This window comes from Panulirus ornatus, chromosome 46 (assembly GCF_036320965.1).
Source record: "Panulirus ornatus isolate Po-2019 chromosome 46, ASM3632096v1, whole genome shotgun sequence".
NCBI lineage: Eukaryota > Metazoa > Arthropoda > Malacostraca > Decapoda > Palinuridae > Panulirus > Panulirus ornatus.
Window position 1 is genome coordinate 33,305,018 of NC_092269.1, and position 21,388 is coordinate 33,326,405.

At 42.0% G+C, this 21,388-nt stretch overlaps 1 protein-coding gene across 12 annotated transcripts in view; it reads left to right on the forward strand.

The window, feature by feature from the left end:
* The window catches only part of LOC139763203 (1-phosphatidylinositol 4,5-bisphosphate phosphodiesterase delta-4-like), a 152,831-nt gene that overhangs the window by 29,870 nt on the left and 101,573 nt on the right, over window positions 1–21,388 (forward strand). For 2 of the 12 annotated variants that reach the window (XM_071688965.1, XM_071688970.1), the window contains exon 1: window positions 17,075–17,235. The exons of 5 other annotated variants lie outside the window; for them this stretch is intronic. Coding sequence is in view for 5 of the 7 variants with exons in the window: in XM_071688959.1 (XP_071545060.1) it covers window positions 7,806–8,301 (496 nt within the window). In the remaining 2 variants the exon portion in view is untranslated. Of the gene's footprint in view, window positions 1–5,795; window positions 5,905–7,745; window positions 8,302–17,074; window positions 17,236–21,388 lie in introns of those variants that run through there. 5 more of the 12 variants (XM_071688959.1, XM_071688960.1, XM_071688957.1 and 2 more) reach the window with 5 other exon arrangements.

A 21,388-nucleotide genomic window follows, 5' to 3' on the forward strand; every position in this document is an offset into this window, starting at 1 on the left:
ATTAAGGCTGCCTTTCGTTGACGTCATGTTACTGATTTTAACTGAGCATGTGCACTGGCCTCCAGATTTTTCCCCTGTTTTGACCCCTGTCTGAATATGCCAAAATTGTTGTATGATATCATAGCTAATTCTCTTTGTTACTGCATATACACGACGATAATGGGAAATATAACTTTTCCAGTGATCCATACTTAGGAAGGGAAAGATGGTGTAACCTCTTTAAACTCAGTCTTGAGTTATCAGGACTTGAATTATACTGTAATCGCATCGTTACATTATTCCGTAATTTTTTTTCTGATTTGCTTAAGTGTATTTTTCTGTATTGGTGCATGATGTGTGTCATTCATTTCAGCAAATAGATTTTTTTTGTTCATTGTCTAGTCTCTGGTCCCATGCAGTTGTCTGGACAGTGTGGCGTCAGCATACGAGCATGAACAATAGTGTGTTTGCTTGCCGGAAACGAAGACTGAATTTAGATGAGTCTGAACAGCTCATGGTCATATGTCATTTCCTTTATACTTTCAGCAGCATTGAAGTTTATCTTGAACTCATTTCCCATTTGCATGAAGTGAACTACGTGCATACAAGCATGCCCCTCCTTTGGGTGTTTTCTTAGAACAGGGGATCCCAACCTAGCGGGCTGGCAAGATGGCAGGAACATCCAGTTCCCCTGGAATAGCCTCGCTACCCTGCTAAGTTTTGCTTAACCCGCTACACAGATTAACAAAACACTTCAGAGAAGACTTTGATAGTTTTTCCCAACGGAATGACGCAGGGTCGTATAATGGGTATTAGTGATGTTGGATATGAGGTGGGAATGAGTGAATTAAGAAGTCTTTACGCCCCTTTTTCTTGTTTCTCATTTTATGTTGTTTTGGGGTCTGGAATTTGGTAAATGTTTACGTATTTCTTTTTACAGATGGTCTGCACGGCTTTCAAAGCGGCAGATTCTCTCATAGTTTACCGATCTTTCTGCTTGAATTACACGTACACAACAAAATGGAAAAGAAAATAACATTGAATGTTATGTGTTTGTTTGTATGTCCGGTAGGCAGTTGATAAATTCCCACTTGAAATCTCATGGTGTTAGCAGGACATGTTACAGGTTAGTAGAATGGCTTACAAAAAAGTTTTCATGTATCCGTCTACGAGTTGTCAGCAGTATTATTGATGGCTGTGATTGTGATTGGGACTCAAAGTTTACGAATGCCCTGCCCTTTTCCACTGATGCAAAATAGAATAGTTGTTCCCAAGTCTGAAGAGGTTTAGAACGGGCTTAATTGTACCATCGTAACGATCCTCCCAAGTACGTGTGATAGCGACTATAGCATACGTCTGGCAGCACAGTTCGCACGGGGTGAAGACCATTATATATCTCTGGCTGATCTAACCACTTCAAACTGCGTACATTACATTTAGATGAAGCGCATCCTTTAGGGACTCGCAGCCGAACACGCAGGCCATTTGCATTTTCATAGACCACAGTGTGGGGTTGCAGAGGAAAGAATTTGTGAAAGTAGAAATGAACCATAGCCATGTGAAATATTATATGTACATTTACATGTAAGCAAATGTATTTTCTCTAGCTCTATAAGTATCAGATGGGAACCAAATATAGTCGAATTAAGAATTGACGCTGATGGCACTCATCCGGGAAATTGTACATTTTGTAGCGTCGGCTATAAATACTTCTTATAAAAGGTCAACAAAGGATAACATCATGTTAAGAAAGTAACAGTTTGTTCTGTCCTCGTGTTTTTGGGTGTGTCCTCGTCCTGAGAACGTAGTTCAACACTCATCAATTCTCAGTAAAAAATAAGTAGGTTTCTAAAAGTACAGTTGTAAGTGGCTGTTGCTGTCGTGGGGAATGAACTCCAGAACAGAGTCCTGATCGTAGTGCGGTCACGTACGCATGCGTGGTGGCCGCGTCGGAGGAGGATTTTGTCCGCCTAGACTCCGTAGTTTGTACAGTCGCTTTGTGAGGGGTGGATTGTGAGTTTGTGTATGTGCGGGCCTGGGCAAGTTGTCGCGGAGAGGTTGAGGGTGTGTGCTGCCCTGAATCAATACCAACGTTTGTGCGGGAGTATCCTACACTTCCCACTCTGCCGTAGTGATGCTTAGCATAGCTATAGACTTCGCGATGGAGTGAAATGGGGTTAGTTAGGGACCTGGAGCGCGGTTGATACACCCACTCACTAACTCACCTACAAAAGGAGGGGTGTAACGGTGTGGTGATGTATACAGTAACAGCCGGTTGATGTTTTTGAGTTTTACAAGGTGGATATACAGAATATGCTGAAAAAATGAAAAATACAAGTCTCAAATGAATGCCTGTTGGTCAGGTTTTCTTGTTAAAGATACAAAACATCAAATATTCTAGATGAGTAGATGTTCCATCATATCAGTACAATATGAATGAAGTATTCTCTGTGATAGCTTAAAAGGCTTCCGAACATTTTGACAGCTTACAAATATGCCGAAAACTGTGTATCACGTAACATTGCTCGCAAGATTAAGCGTTTTTTTTTTCACTACCTCGGAACTGACTGTGGAGTAGTGATAACGCTGTGTAATTATGGCCGACCTTGAGACTAGGAGGTGGGAGTGTAGTTTGAGGGGTGGGAGCAGAGGGTTGCCAGAGGCTGGGCGAGGCAGGGAGAGGTTAGATTATAGGGTTGGGCTAGGCTGTGGAATCTGGCGGCGCCGACTTGGTGGGGTGATGTTTGACGTTATGCGGCAAAAGGAGAATAGAGAATTGTGGCGTGGATGACAGGACACAGCATCGAGGCATTCGCCTTCTCGTGCACGTTAGGTAAACATGAAAAACGACTGACATTGACGGGAAGAAAGTTCCTTTGCGTGACACGTTTAATGCTTTGTGGCAATCTTTTTGGCTGAATTTACAATGCCGAATGAAGGTGCAGGACATGAAGGGAAAAAACTCTTTGAGAGGCAGCGTCATAGGAGGAAGATAAAGCAACATACTAAGTCATGGCCAGATCTTGACTTGCTACCATCATTGACATTCTTTTCCTCCAATATTCCGCAAGAAGCAGACATCATTCTGATATTTCGATAGTTTTTTCAAACGAATACCATTAGCATGCCATATGTTATCGTAATTTTGTGAGAAATTTATGATTTTTATGACATATGCATTGCATTGTATTTGTTTTACACTTAACGTCACTTGTTTTCCGTTAGAGTATTTCAGTATCATTTTTATACGTGATTGACAGCTTGTAATTTGTTCTCTGATGACTCTTGACATCTCTTCCAGTGTCTTAAATTTGTGGAATTTTTAGGTGTCATTTTCTCCAGAATGAATTATACAGTCTATTAGGTAAACTAGACACCAACTTTATACCCACTGCTCTTTTTTTATTACATAAGGATGGCCCTAATGTTTTTAAAGATTAATGAAAGCCATTTTTGCATTTCTTTCATTATGAATTTGCGATCTGAGTTGACGTTCGTCAGATGATATCGAATTCTCAGGTCTCTCTCTACTCATCCATGACCTGACCTGACGGCTTGACATAAATCATTGCTCCCGTTTCATTCCACATCTTTCTTTCTCATCTTTTTTTTTCTTCATAGCATTTTCATATTGCCGTAGGCATTCAGACTGAAGGCCATGCTATCACCAAAACAGTTGAAAATTAAGTTTCTTCCCCACTGTTTTCTATCTTCAGTGATGTTCTCCTAATGATCAGATACTGAAATTATTTGTGGAGATGAGTGAGTGAAGGCGATATGGTGAAAGTGGTTAGATGTCTCAATGGAAAGGAAAATAATATTTCCATCTATTGGGATGCTGCCATACTGGAACTAATTCCAAGCAGATGTTTCTGTTTACTGTAATGTTCCTTGGGCACACCATTTGGTACTGTAAACAGACAGGCTTTAGGGAGTTGTGCGTATTGTTAGATAAATAAGATTTCGTGGTATCTGCTTCATACGGGTACTTACAGCTATCATTTATATACAGGAAGAGACATCGTGCCACAAATTCTCCCTGTTTGTAATGGCTGCGCAATGAGCCAGCACAGCCTTTTTTTTTTCCTGCTTCACCCTCACCAGGGCTACTGGTATTAAGTCCGAAAACACCATTGCTTCATCGCACGCATACTACTTGACCACGTAATTCACTTTTTTGCGGTGGAGACTATGCTCTAGTCTTTCATTTTGGCAGAATCTCATCGTAACTACTTTTGTTTTCATTATAATAGGAGGTTAGTTTTTGTTTATGCACAGAGGAGTATGTTCGAAGTTACAACAGGGCCGACGGTGTTGTAGGCATGTGTTTGACTCAGGCTTTGAACGCAAAAGAAAGGAGGAAGGTGGTTATGTTAGAAAAGAAATGCCTGAGGGCGATATGTAATGTGAAGCAGGTAGATTTTCTCAGGAATGAATGCAAGAGAGATGTAGTAAATGCAGTACATTTGACAGTGCTGAGCAGGGTATGCTGAAGTGGTTTGGTCATGAGATGATGAGCGAATAAGTATCGACTTGATCTACATGTTAAGTGGAGGTTGGTGGGGTCGGGGGACTTAAACGGAGTTTGAAGGATGGAGTGAAGGAGGTTTTGGGATATTGGAATCTGAACATTCAAGAGGGTGAGAGGCATGCGTGGAATAGAATTAACTGAATCACTGTGGTTTATAGATGAGACTTGGCACTGGGTTGGGCCAGGGAATAAGAAACGGTCATTGTAAGCCATGGAGCAGTCTGTGGGGCTTTATTGTGGATGGTAGGCTCTGGTTTAGTACATTATACATGAAAGCTGGATGTTGATGTATGCAAATGTGGCCGATAATAGTTCCTGACGCTAACCCGCTAAGGCGAAAGAAACGATTGGGTGGCGTGATTTAAGCTCAGTATTAGAATAGAACATTTCCGTTTAGACCCATGTGAGGTTTGATATGGCATCTTGCACAAGAGCTTCAGTTATCTTAATAGTTCTGTACCTTGTTTTTCGTATATTTGTGGGTGGATGTTCTCTTAGGTACGAAACCTTGTGACGTTTGGTTACAAGTGTTGGCAGGCTGGTCACCCGGGACCCGGCCGTGGGGGTTTAGGGTGTGGAGGTCTCTCTTTGAGCTTTACCCAAGAATAAACTTTACTGTGATCTGGAAATGTCGATAGATATTTTATTTTAATGAAAGAGTCGGGGATGAAGTTAATTTTTGTTGGTGTTCAAGCGTACAAAGCATTTCTGGGTGTGTTGGATATTTCGAGGGGAAGAAAGATGAGAATACCTCAAGTTCATTCTTTAGACCAATTTCCCTTAGCTATCGCGGTCATGGATTTATGTGATAATATCATGTTGTTGATTAACGAATCTTGTATACACCATGATACACAAAATTTATATGAATTCATAGTATACAAGGTACAGTTCAAAAGCTCTTAAGTTTTGTAGAATGTCATTTGCTTATGCAACCAGAGCCCTTTAATGTTTGAAAGTGACGTGGAATGTGCACACAGACAGGGCGCCCGTCAGATGGCCGTAGGTGGGTGGGTCTCCGGCCTCTATGAACCACTGGCTGGCGCGCGCGTGCTTCTCCCTAATCATTTGATTTAACCAATGAACATCAACTCTCTCTGTTGCCAGCTCAGAATTTTCCTGATGGACAACAGTCATGCCAATTCACGTTGCACGAACGTTCGGAGTTTCCAGGACAGTTAGGAGGGGAAGGGTTCGTTGAGAGTGGTGTTGGTAGCGTTGTTTGTGGAAGTTGGATGCGACTTGGCATCCGTAAATTTGGCCCTAGCTACAGCGTAGGTAGTGCCAGTTGTGGAGCAACTCTCTACAGAGTCTGGTCCTCCTTCCTGGGTCTCTGTGGCAGCAGTAGCAGCCAGGTTGCTGAGAGATACTGGGAAAATCATTCCTCACAGCTGGTGACGTTAATCGCTGATATCGTTGTCTGTGGAGTGAAGTGCGCCCATATCTTATCTGAAGCAACGTGTGGTGGAGGGATGAATGGAAGGTTACAGTAGAAGTATAGAAGTGTCGGAATTTATTGTGTGCGGTGTTAGCGTGTGCAGACCAAGTTGTGCCAAGGGTTGAACGCCTTACGGGTACTGTGTTCCTCTCCGTCGAAGGTCCTCATAAATTTGAAACGGAATTTCTGGTTTACCCTAAGGCCGTGTACCATATGGAACTTTCGACCTACCTGAAAAGAAAAATTGTCTAAAGTATATATATATATTGAAGGTATAGGTGTGCATAGAGCAAGAAAGTACGTATATTGAAGGATAGGTGTACATACAGCAAGATACACCAGCTACAATTGAATGAAGTTCAGCCATTTGAGTGTAGTAGTTACATGAGCAATGATGCCCACATAAAGCTGAGGTCTTTCGTAAAAAAAAAAAAAAAGATGCTAACACTATTATTAGATGTGGTTTTAGATTCCATCAGTTAAGTATACAGTATTATCCGTATGAGACTGTTGTGAAAAAATTGTTTTCAGCAGGTCTATGAAACGATGTTTTTGTCCATGTAAATCAACAGTTCGTACGTATTTGTAAATGTGGTATCGTAATGGTTAAGGCTTTTTTTTCTTTCTCTTTTTCTTAAGTGTCTTCCTTTCGAGCAAAAACATTGTACCATATCTTGCATCACTACACCCAGACGAGTCTGTGTAATATAAATAGCTTCGCGATACCAACGGAACTTATGAATGAAGGAAAAATAACTCACAAAAGTATCTCGCTGCGGTGGCAACGCGGAGATGCCAAGTTGCTTAATTTTCTTGGCTTATATCCACCAGTTATGCATAGTGGTAATGACCTTCGTGTTTGCTCGCGTCATGCTGATTCTTTCACAACATCTTTATATTTCTCAGATTTGCCAGTGTTTTTGGAGAAGGAGAACGAGTACTGACACTTGATTTGATCCTTGATTGTGATTCGCACCTCAAGGTTGAAGATACGCTTTTGCGGTGCATTTCCTCCACATTCGTTTCAAGGTCTTGGCGTGTAAAAAAAAAACAGAGAGGAAATAATGCTGCCTCCCTTCATCCATTTTTAATGCAAGTTTTTCATACTAAGGGCTTTGTGTATGTTGATATCCTTTAATTCCTACGGCGTGATAGTGGCCATGATCTTAGATTTAAGAAAGCTTGCCTGAATTTTCCTCCCATAGAAGATACACCCAATTCCAGTGAAGGTAGTTAAAAGTTTATATTATAGTCTGTATTGCGCCTTTTTGCTGTGAGCATGAGTAGAGGAAACTCTATCCTAATGACTAAGCATGTGACAATTACGGTGCAGCTGCCATGAGCTCCTATTGTTGAGATGTATTCTTATTTTTGCCCATTTGTTGCAGCTCCTTTACCGACTCCCGTGGTTTATTTACCCGTTATTGAACTGATGTATGAATTTTTTTTTTTTTCTCGTTGACTTCCTCTCAGTTCGCGAAGGATGAAGCAAGATGCGTGCTTGGTGTCTCAAGGTCACGTAGAAATAGTAAAGAATGCGATAGTATCCTTCCTGTAGATGGATTGTCAATGACAGGCCGAGAAAAGATTTGGTCTAAGAATGATAAAGCTTTGTAAGAGGTTAGACGTTAATCGTCTGGATATTGTAACAGTTTAGCACGTTATAAACATGTTGCATCTTTGACGTAATGAGAAGACATTGATTAGATTTACCGTATACACATTATATACATTATATCTATATAATAGGTGCATTAGTACATGTTATGTCTTTCTGATGAAGTATCGCGTTATCAGTGAATTTTGATCAGAACTAAAGGTTCCTGGAACTACCTGGAAAAGGATTGTACCGTAGAAATGGATGGAACTCCGAAGACTCCGGAGAGTGTGAAATGCTCTGAGGCAGTGGGAGCTGGTGGTATGAGCCCGGCCAAGGGAACAACTGGTAGCGCGAGCCCCGCCAAGGGAGGTGGCGGTGTGAGCCCAGCCAAGGGATCTGGCAATATAAGCCCAGCCAAGGGAGCGGGCGGTGTGAGCCCAACCAGAGAACCCGTCACACTGGTGTGCGGCGGCAGTCGGAGCCTGTCTCAGCTGGAGGAACAGGTATTGCCAACGGAGCACCCTTCCTCTCCCGTCCATACGCCTCCCTCCCCGCTCGGTCATCAGGTAGACAGCCAGAAAGGACATCAGGTCGTACAGCAAACGGAGGGGATGGACGACATGAATCAGAACAGCCACGTCTCCCCTAAATTGTCCCCTGGTGGTGAAAAGGCAAGTCCTCAGGATTCGGACACCCCCGTTGTCTCAATCTGCCAACCTAGATTTGCCAAATTCCTTGAGTCCACCGACAGAAGTAAGTGTACTTGATTTTTTTTGTTTTGTTTCATGTATAATTTTCATCTCTAGCATGTATGGTAAATAATTCGCAATTGGTCGACATGTAATTTACTATATTCTTACCCACACCCCCATCTTCATCGCAAATGTCATCACTGGAACCCAATTACACCCTCATTTTTACTGCAAAGGCCATCCTCACCACATTCCCATCACCGCATCTTCACAATACGTTCTTCTTCACTAAGTTCGACTATTTTGTTCCATACTCTTCCCTTCATTTCATCCTGATCTTCACATTAATAGAGGTAGGCTCAGTATGTATGTAGGCAGTATTAAGGCTAAAGCGGAAGCTCGTAGTATTAATGTACCTATTATTTATGATGCTGATTTTTTTTTTTTTTTGTTGGAGGCCACATCGAGGCCGGTCTTAATTGAAATATGAAAGTGGTCAAAGAAAGGAAAAAGAAGAGTCAAGGAAAAGTATGTACGAATTTTGGAGGGGATGAATAACTTGTGAAAAGTGCCAGGTCTTTGTTTTTAGGAAAGACGTGAGAGAGAGTAAAGAGCTCCAAATCTTCAAGGTGTAGAGAAATACATATTTATCAAACTGGCCCACCTTTGAGTCGCCTACGCCACACACTAATCATGACGCAGCAGCTTGCCGAATATTGCGTGGCCTAGCAAGTGGTGGGGGCACACAAGCAGCCAGCACTCGGGAGCAAAGACTAAAACGATACCTATAAAAGGTGGAAAGTGAACCAACACTACGGCATAGGGCAAGAGGGTCAAGATTTGAGGTTAGCTTGAGAGAGCTGTTAAGTCGTTACGCTTGATTCAGTTCTGTCAAATAAGGATGCAACTTTTCGGAAGGAAAGAAATTCCGACATCTTATAAGCAGACTTATCTGTGTCCCGGAATGTGAGGTTTCTAAGATACTGTGGATGTTAAAGTAATACCAAATATCTTCATTTAGTCAAGAGGTGGAATTATAGAGCCGTCGAAGGAGAGAGGAAAGTTGCAAGGGATTTTCGTTAGAGAGATGGGCAGAAGTTGGGTCTAGGAGGCTTTAAACTTAAACAGATTTCGCCTTCCCGATTGAAAAATTCTGTCCGGTCTGAATTTATTGAAGAAGTTGTGTTGAGACGAGATGCAGAACGAGTGAGAGGAGGAGAATTGAAGGATGTGGAGGAAATGCAGTGATGAGTCGTCAGCAGATGAGTGCATTTAGCTACTTGTAGGTGAAAGAAAATTGTTCAGAAAAAGGAAAAAAAATGTAGAAGACAGGACAGAATCTTAAGGATAAAGATGGAGAGGCTAATCCATCAACACGGAGATAGATCAGCCAGAGAGGAAGCTAGATACGAGGGAGCAAATTGAGGGAGGGAAGTTAAGAGAGGGGGGCTGTAGAGGTGATACCCCGAAGCTACACCCTGTCTTTGATAGGATTAGATTAAAGTTAGATGATTATTAGAATTTGATACCCTGTCTTTGATATGATTAAATTAGATAATTATTGAACATTGTATTCTTTAACATTTTACGGTTTAGCTGCAGACTTCTTCCCAAGCTTGTTTTGGTTGCCTAATTTTGTTGTGAGATTAAGGATAAACAGAATTGTAGGAAGTAGGAGGCTGCTGGTGATTTTTTTTTAGGTAAAGGTGGATGTAATTAGTTAGGGGTCCCTGTGTAGTATGTAGTCAAAGCCTAGCATGTACAGTTTTAGGTATTGTGTTGAGCTGGAGGGTTATAAATCAGACATTCAGTAGAGTAGCTTAAAATCTTATACCGACAAAGGAGCTGTCTCTTGTTAAGTTGATTTGATACCAGTTTTTCCTTTCAGTTTCCTTTGCGGTGGAACTAATCACCAGCGTTAAGCTTTGATGCATGAAGGTTGTTAACTTTCATTCCATATTATATCACTTTCGTAAAACTGTACCTATCGTACATTGCATAATCTTAAGATAAGGGACTGTATTTTTTAGTGTTAAAGCTGCGACCATCTTGAATTACATCTTCACATTATAAGAAACTGTACGTAATGTAAGATTTATGACTTGTTGACATCTCAGTATATCATCTTGTTGTTTTAAGACTTGCAAGATGATGGTGTTTATGACTGCATTTTATACTAGAAGTGAATGGTAATGTTATGGTTTATATATATATATATATATATATATATATATATATATATATATATATATATATATATATATTCCTGAGTCCACGGGGAAAATGAAACACGAAAAGTTCCCAAGTGCACTTTCGTGTAGTAATCACATCATCAGGGGTGACACAAGAGAGAAATATAACAGTCAGTTGATATACATCGAAGAGACGAGCTAGGCCGCCATTTGGTAAACATGTGATTGTCCAAAACAATATATATATATATATATATATATATATATATATATATATATATATATATATATATATAATATATATATATTTATATATATATATATATATATATATATATATATATATATATATATATATATATATAATTAGAAAGTTGCTGATAATATGTATTAACAGCTTGATGATGGTGAATGCTGTGATTCTTGTGTTGAATTCATATGAGATCAAGTTTAATTGAATGGTATAATAGAACATGTTCCGCGCAAACGAATAATTAAAAGAAGATATTTATTTAGTAAGAACGATTTACTGGATGAAAATTCCTGCAGTTTCCAATAATATGGGTTTTACAGAATTACAGTATTTGAAAGTTTCGTTTTCATTTATTGAATCAAAATTAAGCAGAAAAGTCGTACATCATTCTTAGTGCTTTGGTTTAGTGTAGCGCTTGGACGCTGCTCTGTCCTTTCCTTGCGGTTTTTCAGTGGACGTATTGTGCCTTGCAAAGTTGTTGTGTATTGGTATGAGAAGAGTGAGTCCCTTCCAGTTGTTACTATCCCTCCTTTTGTCTCTGTTCATCTGTTTATCCACGTAAACACCTTTCCCAGTAACATTGGATGGCTTTAGGAATTTTAGCCTCTTGAATCACTCGTACTGATCTTAACCCACGCTGAGTGTTAAAAATAAAGTCTTGCGTAAGCGATTCGTACTTTCTTACATATATGATTTTTACTTTTTTATATGTGATTCTTTCTTACATAAGTGATTCTTACTTTCTTACATAAGTGACTTTTACTTTCTTACATAAGTGATTCTTACTTTCTTAAATAAGTGATTCCTACTTTCTTACATTAGTGATTCTTACTTTCTTACATAAGTGATTCTTTCTTACATAAGTGATTTTTACTTTCTTACATTAGTGATTCTTACTTTCTTACATTAGTGATTCTTACTTTCTTACATTAGTGATTCTTACTTTCTTACACAAGTGATTCCTACTTTCTTACATTAGTGATTCTTACTTCTTACATAAGAGATTCGTACTTTCTTGCATAAGTGATTCTTACTTTCATACGAGTCTTACTTTCTCACGTAAGTGATTCTTAATCTCTTACATTAGTGATTCTTACTTTCTTACATTAGTGATTCTTTCTCTTTCATTTTATTTAACGAACTGATTATTCGAGACCAGCGTCATCGCCTTCACCACCTCAGCATCCAATACGCCTCCGCTACACCCAATTTCAAGTAATTAATTCTGGCAATTTCATGCGAGTTACCGCAGGCTCTAATTGACTCTCATTTGACCATCGCCCGGAATCATATACTTTATGATACAAATTTGACGTAAATATCTTAATCGATTCTAGTCTGTATTGATATCTCGCTGACGTTGTCACACGGAAGTAGCTTAACACCAGGGCGTCCATGATTATCTTTCATAAACTTACGCAAGTCTTAGTGGGTTTGTAGAGAAAGATTCAGACGTCCACCACGCCTCACCAAGGTTGCTTTACGTTGGTCTGATTTGATATGTCATCATCGAACGCGCTCATTGTCCGATGCGCGTACATCGCTGCTTGAGTGCGCGCGCATCCGTTGTGCGGCGGCGTTGGAGATGACTACTTCCTTCTAGCACCCAACGCTTAAAGTACTTCCTGTTTCAGGGGCTTAACCTGACCATTTGAAGGCAGACTTTACCAGTCGTCCTGGCCATGCCCCATCCTAGTAATTGATTCTCCGTCCCCTGTCAATGCTCGGGCTACGTTATCTCTCGACCCATCATGGTTAGTGCCCCACCCCGAGCGAACGCCGTACGTCGTAGGCTTAGCCTTAACGAGGGACTTCCACCCCGTCCCTAACGAACTGTACTCCCCCATCTCTCCCCCGCCACTAAACTACCTCCCTCATGGATTACCAGTGTCTCGTAACTTCAGGCTAGCACCGCTGGCTCGCTCAGCCGTGACTGTAGAAGAGAAAATGTAATTTTTACCCTTGAACCTGAAGCACTAACCCCTCAGGGTCAGGTCAGAGGATCCGCTGTCACACGCGAGGGGTCGTGCAGTCGTGCTAAGGAGGGGATGGGGGGAGGGGGTTTGAGCATATTAGTCACGTCCATTAAAGTGGTGAAAGTCGTGTGATAGACTGTATTTGCGCCCCGTGAAGTGAGGGAAATCATTGGGCCAGGCTATAATTAGATGTTGTGACGTTACGTGTGGTTGACCGCTTTCCTTATTCGTCTGAATTTGTTTGCCTGTTGGTGAGTCGTTATCCCACAGGCGTGATATAGAATTCCTGTTTTCCGATCCCGTACGCAAAAGATGGTCCGTTGTGGTATTTTTGATTATTGGAACTTGCAGTGAGGCCGGTTTTTCTCGTTTAGACAACCGTGTAGGCAACCCTGCTTGATTCCAGACAGCGCTTCTCTTCAAGGTTGAGCGATGACGTCATGTTTGAACATCAGGATGGGTTTAGAGAAGATGGAGAATGAATAGCAAGTAAGCGGTGGCAGGTGGGGAAGTGGAAGCGGGTGTGGAGACACGGGTTGTACGAGATGGTAGCAGAGGAGGTGGAAGGGTTAGTACGTGGAGCAGAACATCCGCCCTTCGTCAGTTAGCGGGTGGCAAGCGCACTGCCACGCTGAGTTACCACAATATCCGATATTTTTTCATGGTCCAATGTAGCACATCCTTCCGTATTTCTTGGTGTTCTTTTGATCTCATCATTCCGTTGTTTTCTGTTTACCTTCCTCTTTTTTCTTGTTATTATCTTCTCTGTACCTTTCGTTATACATGACTTTTTTTCTTTTGTCTTCCCACCTCCTACTTTACTCCATTTCATTCCCTTACCATTCTGCGTTAGAGACTTATTCGTTTTACGAATTTATATAAGACCCCCAGAGACACACAGGTTCATTACATGTTAAAGATATGCACCATTAGGTTTTTATTCCTTGGGTAAAATGTGTGGGGAGTTGCTGGGCAGGTCCAGCCAAGGCCGTTCCTTAACGCTCATGTTGGTTCGCTCATGAGAGCTCATGAGAAGTCGGGATAAGGCACTGGTGTAGCATTTTTGCACAGTCGTAATACATCAGGCTAAAGCTGTGCGAGCGGCTGATTTTTTCTGATTTGTAGTTTCCCCACTGAAGAGATATCGGGATATCATGGTTGGGTTGAGGCAGCGGTCAAGGTGGGGCTTGGCTGTGGATGACACACCGGTGTATAATGAGTGGATTTGTGTAGCTGCAGAGACGCTGTTCGTTTCCTCTTACGCTACCTCGTTAAAGCGAGAATGACCGATAGGTACAGTGTAGGGCAAATGCAATTAATGGACTTCCTCTGTTTGGTTTTGATATTAGCTGCTTCCAGAACCGCTGTCAAATTTATTGTCACATATGACTTTTGTTGGTTCCTGGCCTGTTGGTATCTGTCATAATCTGGTCCCTGACGACAAGATAATGCATCTCGAAAAGGGAATATTATCTTATTATTTTCTTCTTCTTTACTGGCTCAGTAAATATCATCTTGATTGTGTCCCGCTGTTGGTTGACTGATCCTCCTGGAGGGCTGCCTCATCCACACAGCCCGCAGGGTGGGCCGGTGTGCGGGATCCGAGTACAGGAAATGACGGGAAACACGAGAAGTCGCTGATTGGTCGGGCAAGTCACGGTGGCTCGTGACTTGTTTATATTGATTCTCGTGAATTTGAGAGATTAGTTGTGGACGAACTTCTCTCTCTTTTTTTTTATGTGAACCTTTTGCCTTTATATGGGTCTGCGAATTCCCATTCTTTGCCCCACTTGATCATTCAAGTAGAGAGCGCAGGTAAGTGTCATTCGACACTCGAACCTTGAACGTATGAGTTCAATCAAACGCCGTGACGGACCCAGTAACATCGACACCGTTCAAAAATTTTGTATTGATGTCTTTTCAGGAGACTTACGCAATATTTCATCGTCTTGTTGCCAACCTGATTTAACTTCAGAGAAAGTCAGGTTACAGTGGCTTCAGATGAAGTTATCTTCAGTAATGTTGTCATCAATGCACGAGCATAATTGTACATGCTAGCGTTGCTACCCCAGGATGGGACGATGTAGTTACAAGCATGATGGCCTGGACTCTCATCTGGTCCTTGATGGGTCTGGTCATCGGACAGGGCAGTCATACTCGAAGGGTCGTCCCGTCTTGCCCAACGGGGTAATCGAATAGACGCGTCAGTTGAAGAAAGGAACAAAAGAATGTGTGGTGGGAAGGGCCCAGTTTACAGAGCTACAAGACCTTCTCTCCTCTTCAGCTTCAATAACCGTGATGCGGGTTCGGATGTCGCACATTCTACGCAACGAATGCCTCGTATTACACACGCTGCTGAAGAGATGAACACGAATATCGCCAGGCCTTGCCAGTGTAGATGTTTATAGCCAGTCAAGTGTTCAGATGTGGAAATATGTGGTCGTAGCAGCTTAATGAAATAAAGGCAAATGCAGCATAGTTCAGACCTGCGCATGGGACAACCTACATTTGTCCAGACTGCCCACAGAACATCTTACATTCGTCCAGACCTGCCCACAAAACAACCTGCAGACGTTCAGACCTGCCCACAATACCTACACTTTTCTGGACCTGCCCACAAACTACACTTCCAGATTTGCTCACAAAACAACCTGTTCCCGTCCAGACCTGCACACAATACAATCCTCGCTCGTCCACACATGACCACTAAACAACTTGCGCTGGTCCACACCTGTCCAAGGAACGACCCGCTCTCGGGCAGATTTGATTTCGTCCGGGCCTTAATTCAGCAAACCAGTTCTCGTCCACATCCGCCCTCGTCCACACTTTTCCCCTCTTGTTTAGGACCAGATAGTCTCTTCAATATCTGCCCTCATCCACACCGCTCCTCGTCCAGGATTACCCCCGAACAAATTTGCATTTGTCCACACATTCCCATATTGGCCCTTCCCTTCCCCCAGAGATACCTCTGTCATTCCTACCTACTTCCACACCTGTCGTCAAGTTTTGTAACCTGTCCAGAATCAAGCTCGTCCATACATGCTGTCGTCCAGACGAGCCCTCCCCCATGGTTTTCCATCCACACTTGATGTTCTGACGAACAGACCTGACCTCGTCTTGACTTAGCCCAAAGAAAACCTGCTCGACCCTGACTTACCCTTAATCAGACTTGTACTTATCCGCACACCTGAATACACTGAACTCGTCTGGACTAGCCTCCGAACAGACGTGCACTCATTCGGACTTTCTCCCACTAGATTAGGACACGACAACTGGTCCTCAGGCTTGCATATACATAAAAATATCACCAGCAATATGGCCAAGGATGTAGTGTTCAGGCCTTTGTCCTTATTAATGTCAGTGAAAATAAGGTCTTTTATATATTTTTTAGTAGGTCTTATATATATTTTTTTGCTTTGGGACCTGACCCGTGTATGCATTTTTTTCGTTTGTAAGTAGACTCTGGAAGCGAATACTCCTTTCTGAAATATTTTCTTGAAATCAGACGATTTCTTGTTAATTAATGGAGGGAATTCAGTGAACAGTGATAGCTCTCACTCATTCTAAAACAAAGTACTTTCCTCCCAGACCTCAACGGTATGATTCTCGGGTCTGGTGTGACCTTTGACTTGGCTCGACAGGCCAAAGGCCACGCCATCTTCCCCTCGGGAGGTACCGTCGCCTTGCGCAAGGGAATTGAACTGCCAGTTGGTCATCATATATTCTTCGTTTTTTTTTTTCCTTTTTTGCCATCACTTAGTCGTTGACTTTGTTCAGGATCGTGACACATAAGTGAGGTGCAGTTACTAGGGTCATCTGATGTACATTTTGTGACGTACATGTTCACATGCACTCCCCTCGGTCTAGACACCATTCTGCATTGTCTCAATTACATTCTTCACCGATGAAATGTCTTATTGTGTCTTCGTGTTATTTAGTGTGCATTATGGTCGAACACTTATATATGATTGTATATCCTTATAAAGGAAGGTCGTTTGAAGGTAGCCTCAAGTTGCGAGCTTGTTTTTTTTCTGACAGTCAGTTTTTTTTTAACTTGATTATGCACTTGTAGAATGTCGGCCGAGTGGTGTCTTCCCCCTGTGAAGTTAAGGTGATGTCGGGCGAGGGAGGGAGGTAAGGTGGAGAGTCAGTGCCGGGGGTAGAGGCGGGGGACGGGGGGGGGGGGGAGCAACAGTTGTCAGAAGTAAGCGGTTAAACCACCAATATATTCTTCGTCGGACGCTTATTTACCGCTTGCAAGAGGCTGTTTAGTGCATCACCTCTGCTGCACAAACCCACAGACGCCCAGGCTATTACACGACCTTGAAAGTGGTCCGTAAAATTGCCAAAATCGGTCATGTGGTGCCTCCCGCCGCCGGTCGGTCGGTGCAGCGTGGTGAGCAACCCTAGCCTAGCGTGAGGTGGCCTGGGCCAGACACTCCTCGGATCCCGCAGTGTTTTGCTTGTCTGTGTCGGGAGAGTTGCGCCCACCGTACGCTCCATTCCTGCAGGCGGTTATCTTGCCTCTGACAGCCCCAGGCGTGCTTGGCTACTGTGACAGGTACACCCTAGAGGTAATTATTATTGATTAATTGTATGCATGAAATCGTTTTAAAAGCGTATTTATAGATTAGAGCCATAGTTTGGACGTACAGCTGGGTCCCCGCCCACTTCCCCCACAGGAGGAGGTTAGAGTTTGAACCAAAGCGGCAATTTTTGCGTCCCTGTCATTAGATGATGTTTGCATGTGTTCCCTAAGTTTATGAATGTGGGACACTGCGATAACTAGGTTAGACGATGACGATATAAGATTCGTTAATCTCATTTCAGATCAGTTGAAGTCTTTCTTCCCCCTTAGGCTTTAACACGCGAATTCGCTCGCTTCTGACTGATATTGTGGAGACGAATTCATAGTTTTGTTTTAGCCTTAACCATATAAGTTTTGTGGTGTCATGGAAGGAGAACTTGGACCTGTAAACGTATTTTTGAATATCCTCTTCAACGAAAAGGAAATCTTACCTCAGTTGATAAAGAAAATCTTTCCTCTTGATAAAGAAAATCTTTCCTCTTGATAAAGAAAATCTTTCCTCTCTTGATAAAGAAAATCTTTCTTGATAAAGAAAATCTTTCCTCTCTTGATAAAGAAAATCTTTCCTCTCTTGATAAAGAAAATCTTTCCTCTCTTGATAAAGAAAATCTTTCTTGATAAAGAAAATCTTTCCTCTCTTGATAAGGAAAATCTTTCCTCTCTTGATAAAGAAAATCTTTCCTCTCTTCATAATACAGTACATTGAAATGTACCAGTAACATTTACATACATATATAACATTTATGGAGGCGAGAGAATATTTTTTGCCAGCCGGGTATTGAGAAATAGTTTTAGAATGAATAGATGCATGCGTGTAGGTAATTATTGAATAACCTGTATTACAAGTCGAATAATAAGCGAATCAGGAGGTCAGAAATTTATGAGGTCATTGCCTCAACACCGTTTATGTGATTGATAATATTGAATACTCAAAATGTTAAACGATTCATTAATTCGCCATCACACAGGTGATAGCGAACCCATATACAGATCATTCTCACATGGGCATAGATCATGTGCACATAGACGCACTTATGAAGCACACAGGGACAGTAAAGAATGCACAGATAGAAACCACGTATTTCAGAGCGCGCGCGCGCTCTGCAAACAAACACAAGAACACTCCATCGGCTGCACATAAACAATCAGCCACACGCAACTCTCTCTCTCTCTCTCTCTCTCTCTCTCTCTCTCTCTCTCTCTCTCTCTCTCTCTCTCTCATACATAAATGGTGTATGCTGACGACATATAGGGCAGCATACAGGGAACTTTTAAGTTGTGTGGTAGTAATGGAAGGTTCAGGGATGGGGGAAACCCACCAGTGTACTGCTCTCTAGCCCGGACAGTAAGAATTGGTAAATATACTTCACATTCTCTCTCTCTCTCTCTCTCTCTCTCTCTCTCTCTCTCTCTCTCTCTCTCTCTCTCTCTCTCTCTCTCTCATCCTTAGGGACGATGTCGTTAGAGTTCGGGATTTGTCGGTCCTTGAGAGACAGTTTATGTGAGCACTCCCAGTGTACACACACATATGAGCTGAGGAGGTGGGAGGTGTTGGGGTCAGGGAAGGCGGGCTCTTGATGTGGCCATAACGATAAACACATGAGTAACTGCAGCGCATTTGCTTGTTGACGTGCCAGAGGGGCACGACACCCTCTGGAAGGGTATAACGTGCCTGGACTTGGATCAAACCCTTCCGCTTCCCCCTTCTTATGGAACAGATTGCTCCATGTTCAACCGGGGAAAAAAAAAGTTTTTAGAACATTGCCTTTCCATTGATTATCGAATATATTTATGGTCCCTTGGTATATTTGACGATAATTGTAAGCTGTCGTGTAATCCTTCGCGTGGTGAACTGCTGTGGTGTCTCAGTATTGAGAATGATTCACTCGTCGCTACCGGAGGCAGATTGAGCCTTACCAGAGACAGTTTGATAACACAAGCATTGTCATTGTACAGGAAGAGTGCGGCACGGTTCATGCCTTTTGGGGCGAGCCAGCCAAGCACAGAGGCGCCCCACACCGCCATCACTCCGTCGGGACACGCCCCTTATAGACGCCTTTCTTCGCCCCCCTTCCTGCACCCGATCTTTGGCCTTCGTCCGCACCACTACCCCACTCCTCTCTCTCATCCACGGGTATTATTCCTTCAACGGCATTCATTCCTTCCATCCGTGTCCGCACACTTACACTCTTTATATTCCTTCCCCTGATAATACCATATCTTTGACCATATATATATATATATATATATATATATATATATATATATATATATATATATATATATATTTTTTTTTTTTTTTTCGCTGTCTCCCGCGTTTGCGAGGTAGCGCAAGGAAACAGACGAAAGAAATGGCCCAACCCACCCCCATACACATGTATATACATACGTCCACACACGCAAATATACATACCTACACAGCTTTCCATGGTTTACCCCAGACGCTTCACATGCCCTGATTCAATCCACTGACAGCACGTCAACCCCGGTATACCACATCGCTCCAATTCACTCTATTCCTTGCCCTCCTTTCACGCTCCTGCATGTTCAGGCCCCGATCACACAAAATCTTTTTCACTCCATATATACACACACACACATATATATATATATATATATATATATATATATATATATATATCTTGTGTGTGTGTGTGCGTTTATGTTTTGTTTGAATGAAATATTTTGATGACAATATGTGGAGTAAAGTGGTTTGATCGAGTAAATAATAAAAGGGTAAGAGCGAGGTGTGGTGATAAAGAGTGTGGTTGAGAGAGCAGAACAGGGTGAGCTGAAATGGTTTGGACATAAGAAAGAGAGTCAGTGAGGAAAGGTTGACAAAGAGGATATATGCGCAAGAATTGGAAGGAACAAGGAGAATGGGGAGACCATATTGGAGATGGAGGGATAGAGTGAAAAAGATTTTAAGCAGTCAGTGCCTGAACAAGTATGGGGGTGAAAGACATGCACGGGGATAAAATGGATTGGAACGGTACGGTATACATAGGTTGACGTGCTCTCATTTGACTGAACCAGGGTATGTGAAGCGTCCAGGGTAACACATGGAAAGGTATGTGGGGCCTGGATGTGGATAGGGAGCTGTTGTATCGGTGCGTTACACATGGCAGCAAGAGGATGGCTGTGTTAACGGATGCGGCCTGATTTCGTCAGATTCTGGTGCTACCTCGTTAACCCAATTAAGATTATGTATATATATATATATATATATATATATATATATATATATATATATATATATATATATATATATCCCTTGGGAAGGGGAAAAAGAAGTCTACCTCCGTATTCCCTGCGCGTCGTAGATGGCGACTGAATGGGGCGGGAAATGGGGGGGGGGGGGGGCTGGAAATCCTCCTTGTATTTCAATTTCTAAAAGAGGGAACAAGAGGAGCCAGGCAGGGAGTGCTCATCTCCTCGCAGTCTCAGGATGGGGCGATCAAATATGAAATATATATATATATATATATATATATATATATATATATATATATATATATATATATATATATATATATATATATAATACGTGTAATCACAGGACCCATCTCACGGAGCGCCTGCAGGAAAGCGACTTCACTGCACGCCAGAGCAGAAAAATGGTGGACTCCTTTGGCATGTTAAGGTTCTCAACTTGACTGTACTTCCTTCCCCGTCCACCACCAATGATACAACCTTTTGCAGGAGTCCAGTAACACTATATTATATATACCTCTACCTCGCAAACGCGGGAGACAGCGACAAAGCAAAAAAAAAAAAAAAAAAAATATATATATATATATATATATATATATATATATATATATATATATATATATATATATGTGTGTGTGTGTGTGTGTGTGTGTGTGTGTGTATCCTATAGTCCACGGCGAAATGAAACGATAAGCTCCCAAGTGCACTTTCATATAATAATCACATCATCAGGGGAGATACAAGAAAGAAATATAAGAGTCATTTGATATGTATTAATCTATCTTTGTTCATTTCGTTTACTTGTTACGCTGTTATTAGCATGAAACGATAGTTCACATAATCATTTGTCGTGGAGGAGTAACGTGAAGCAGAGAAGGCAAAAAATCATTTCACCCTGTGTCGTCTGTTCCTGCCGCGAGGGAAAC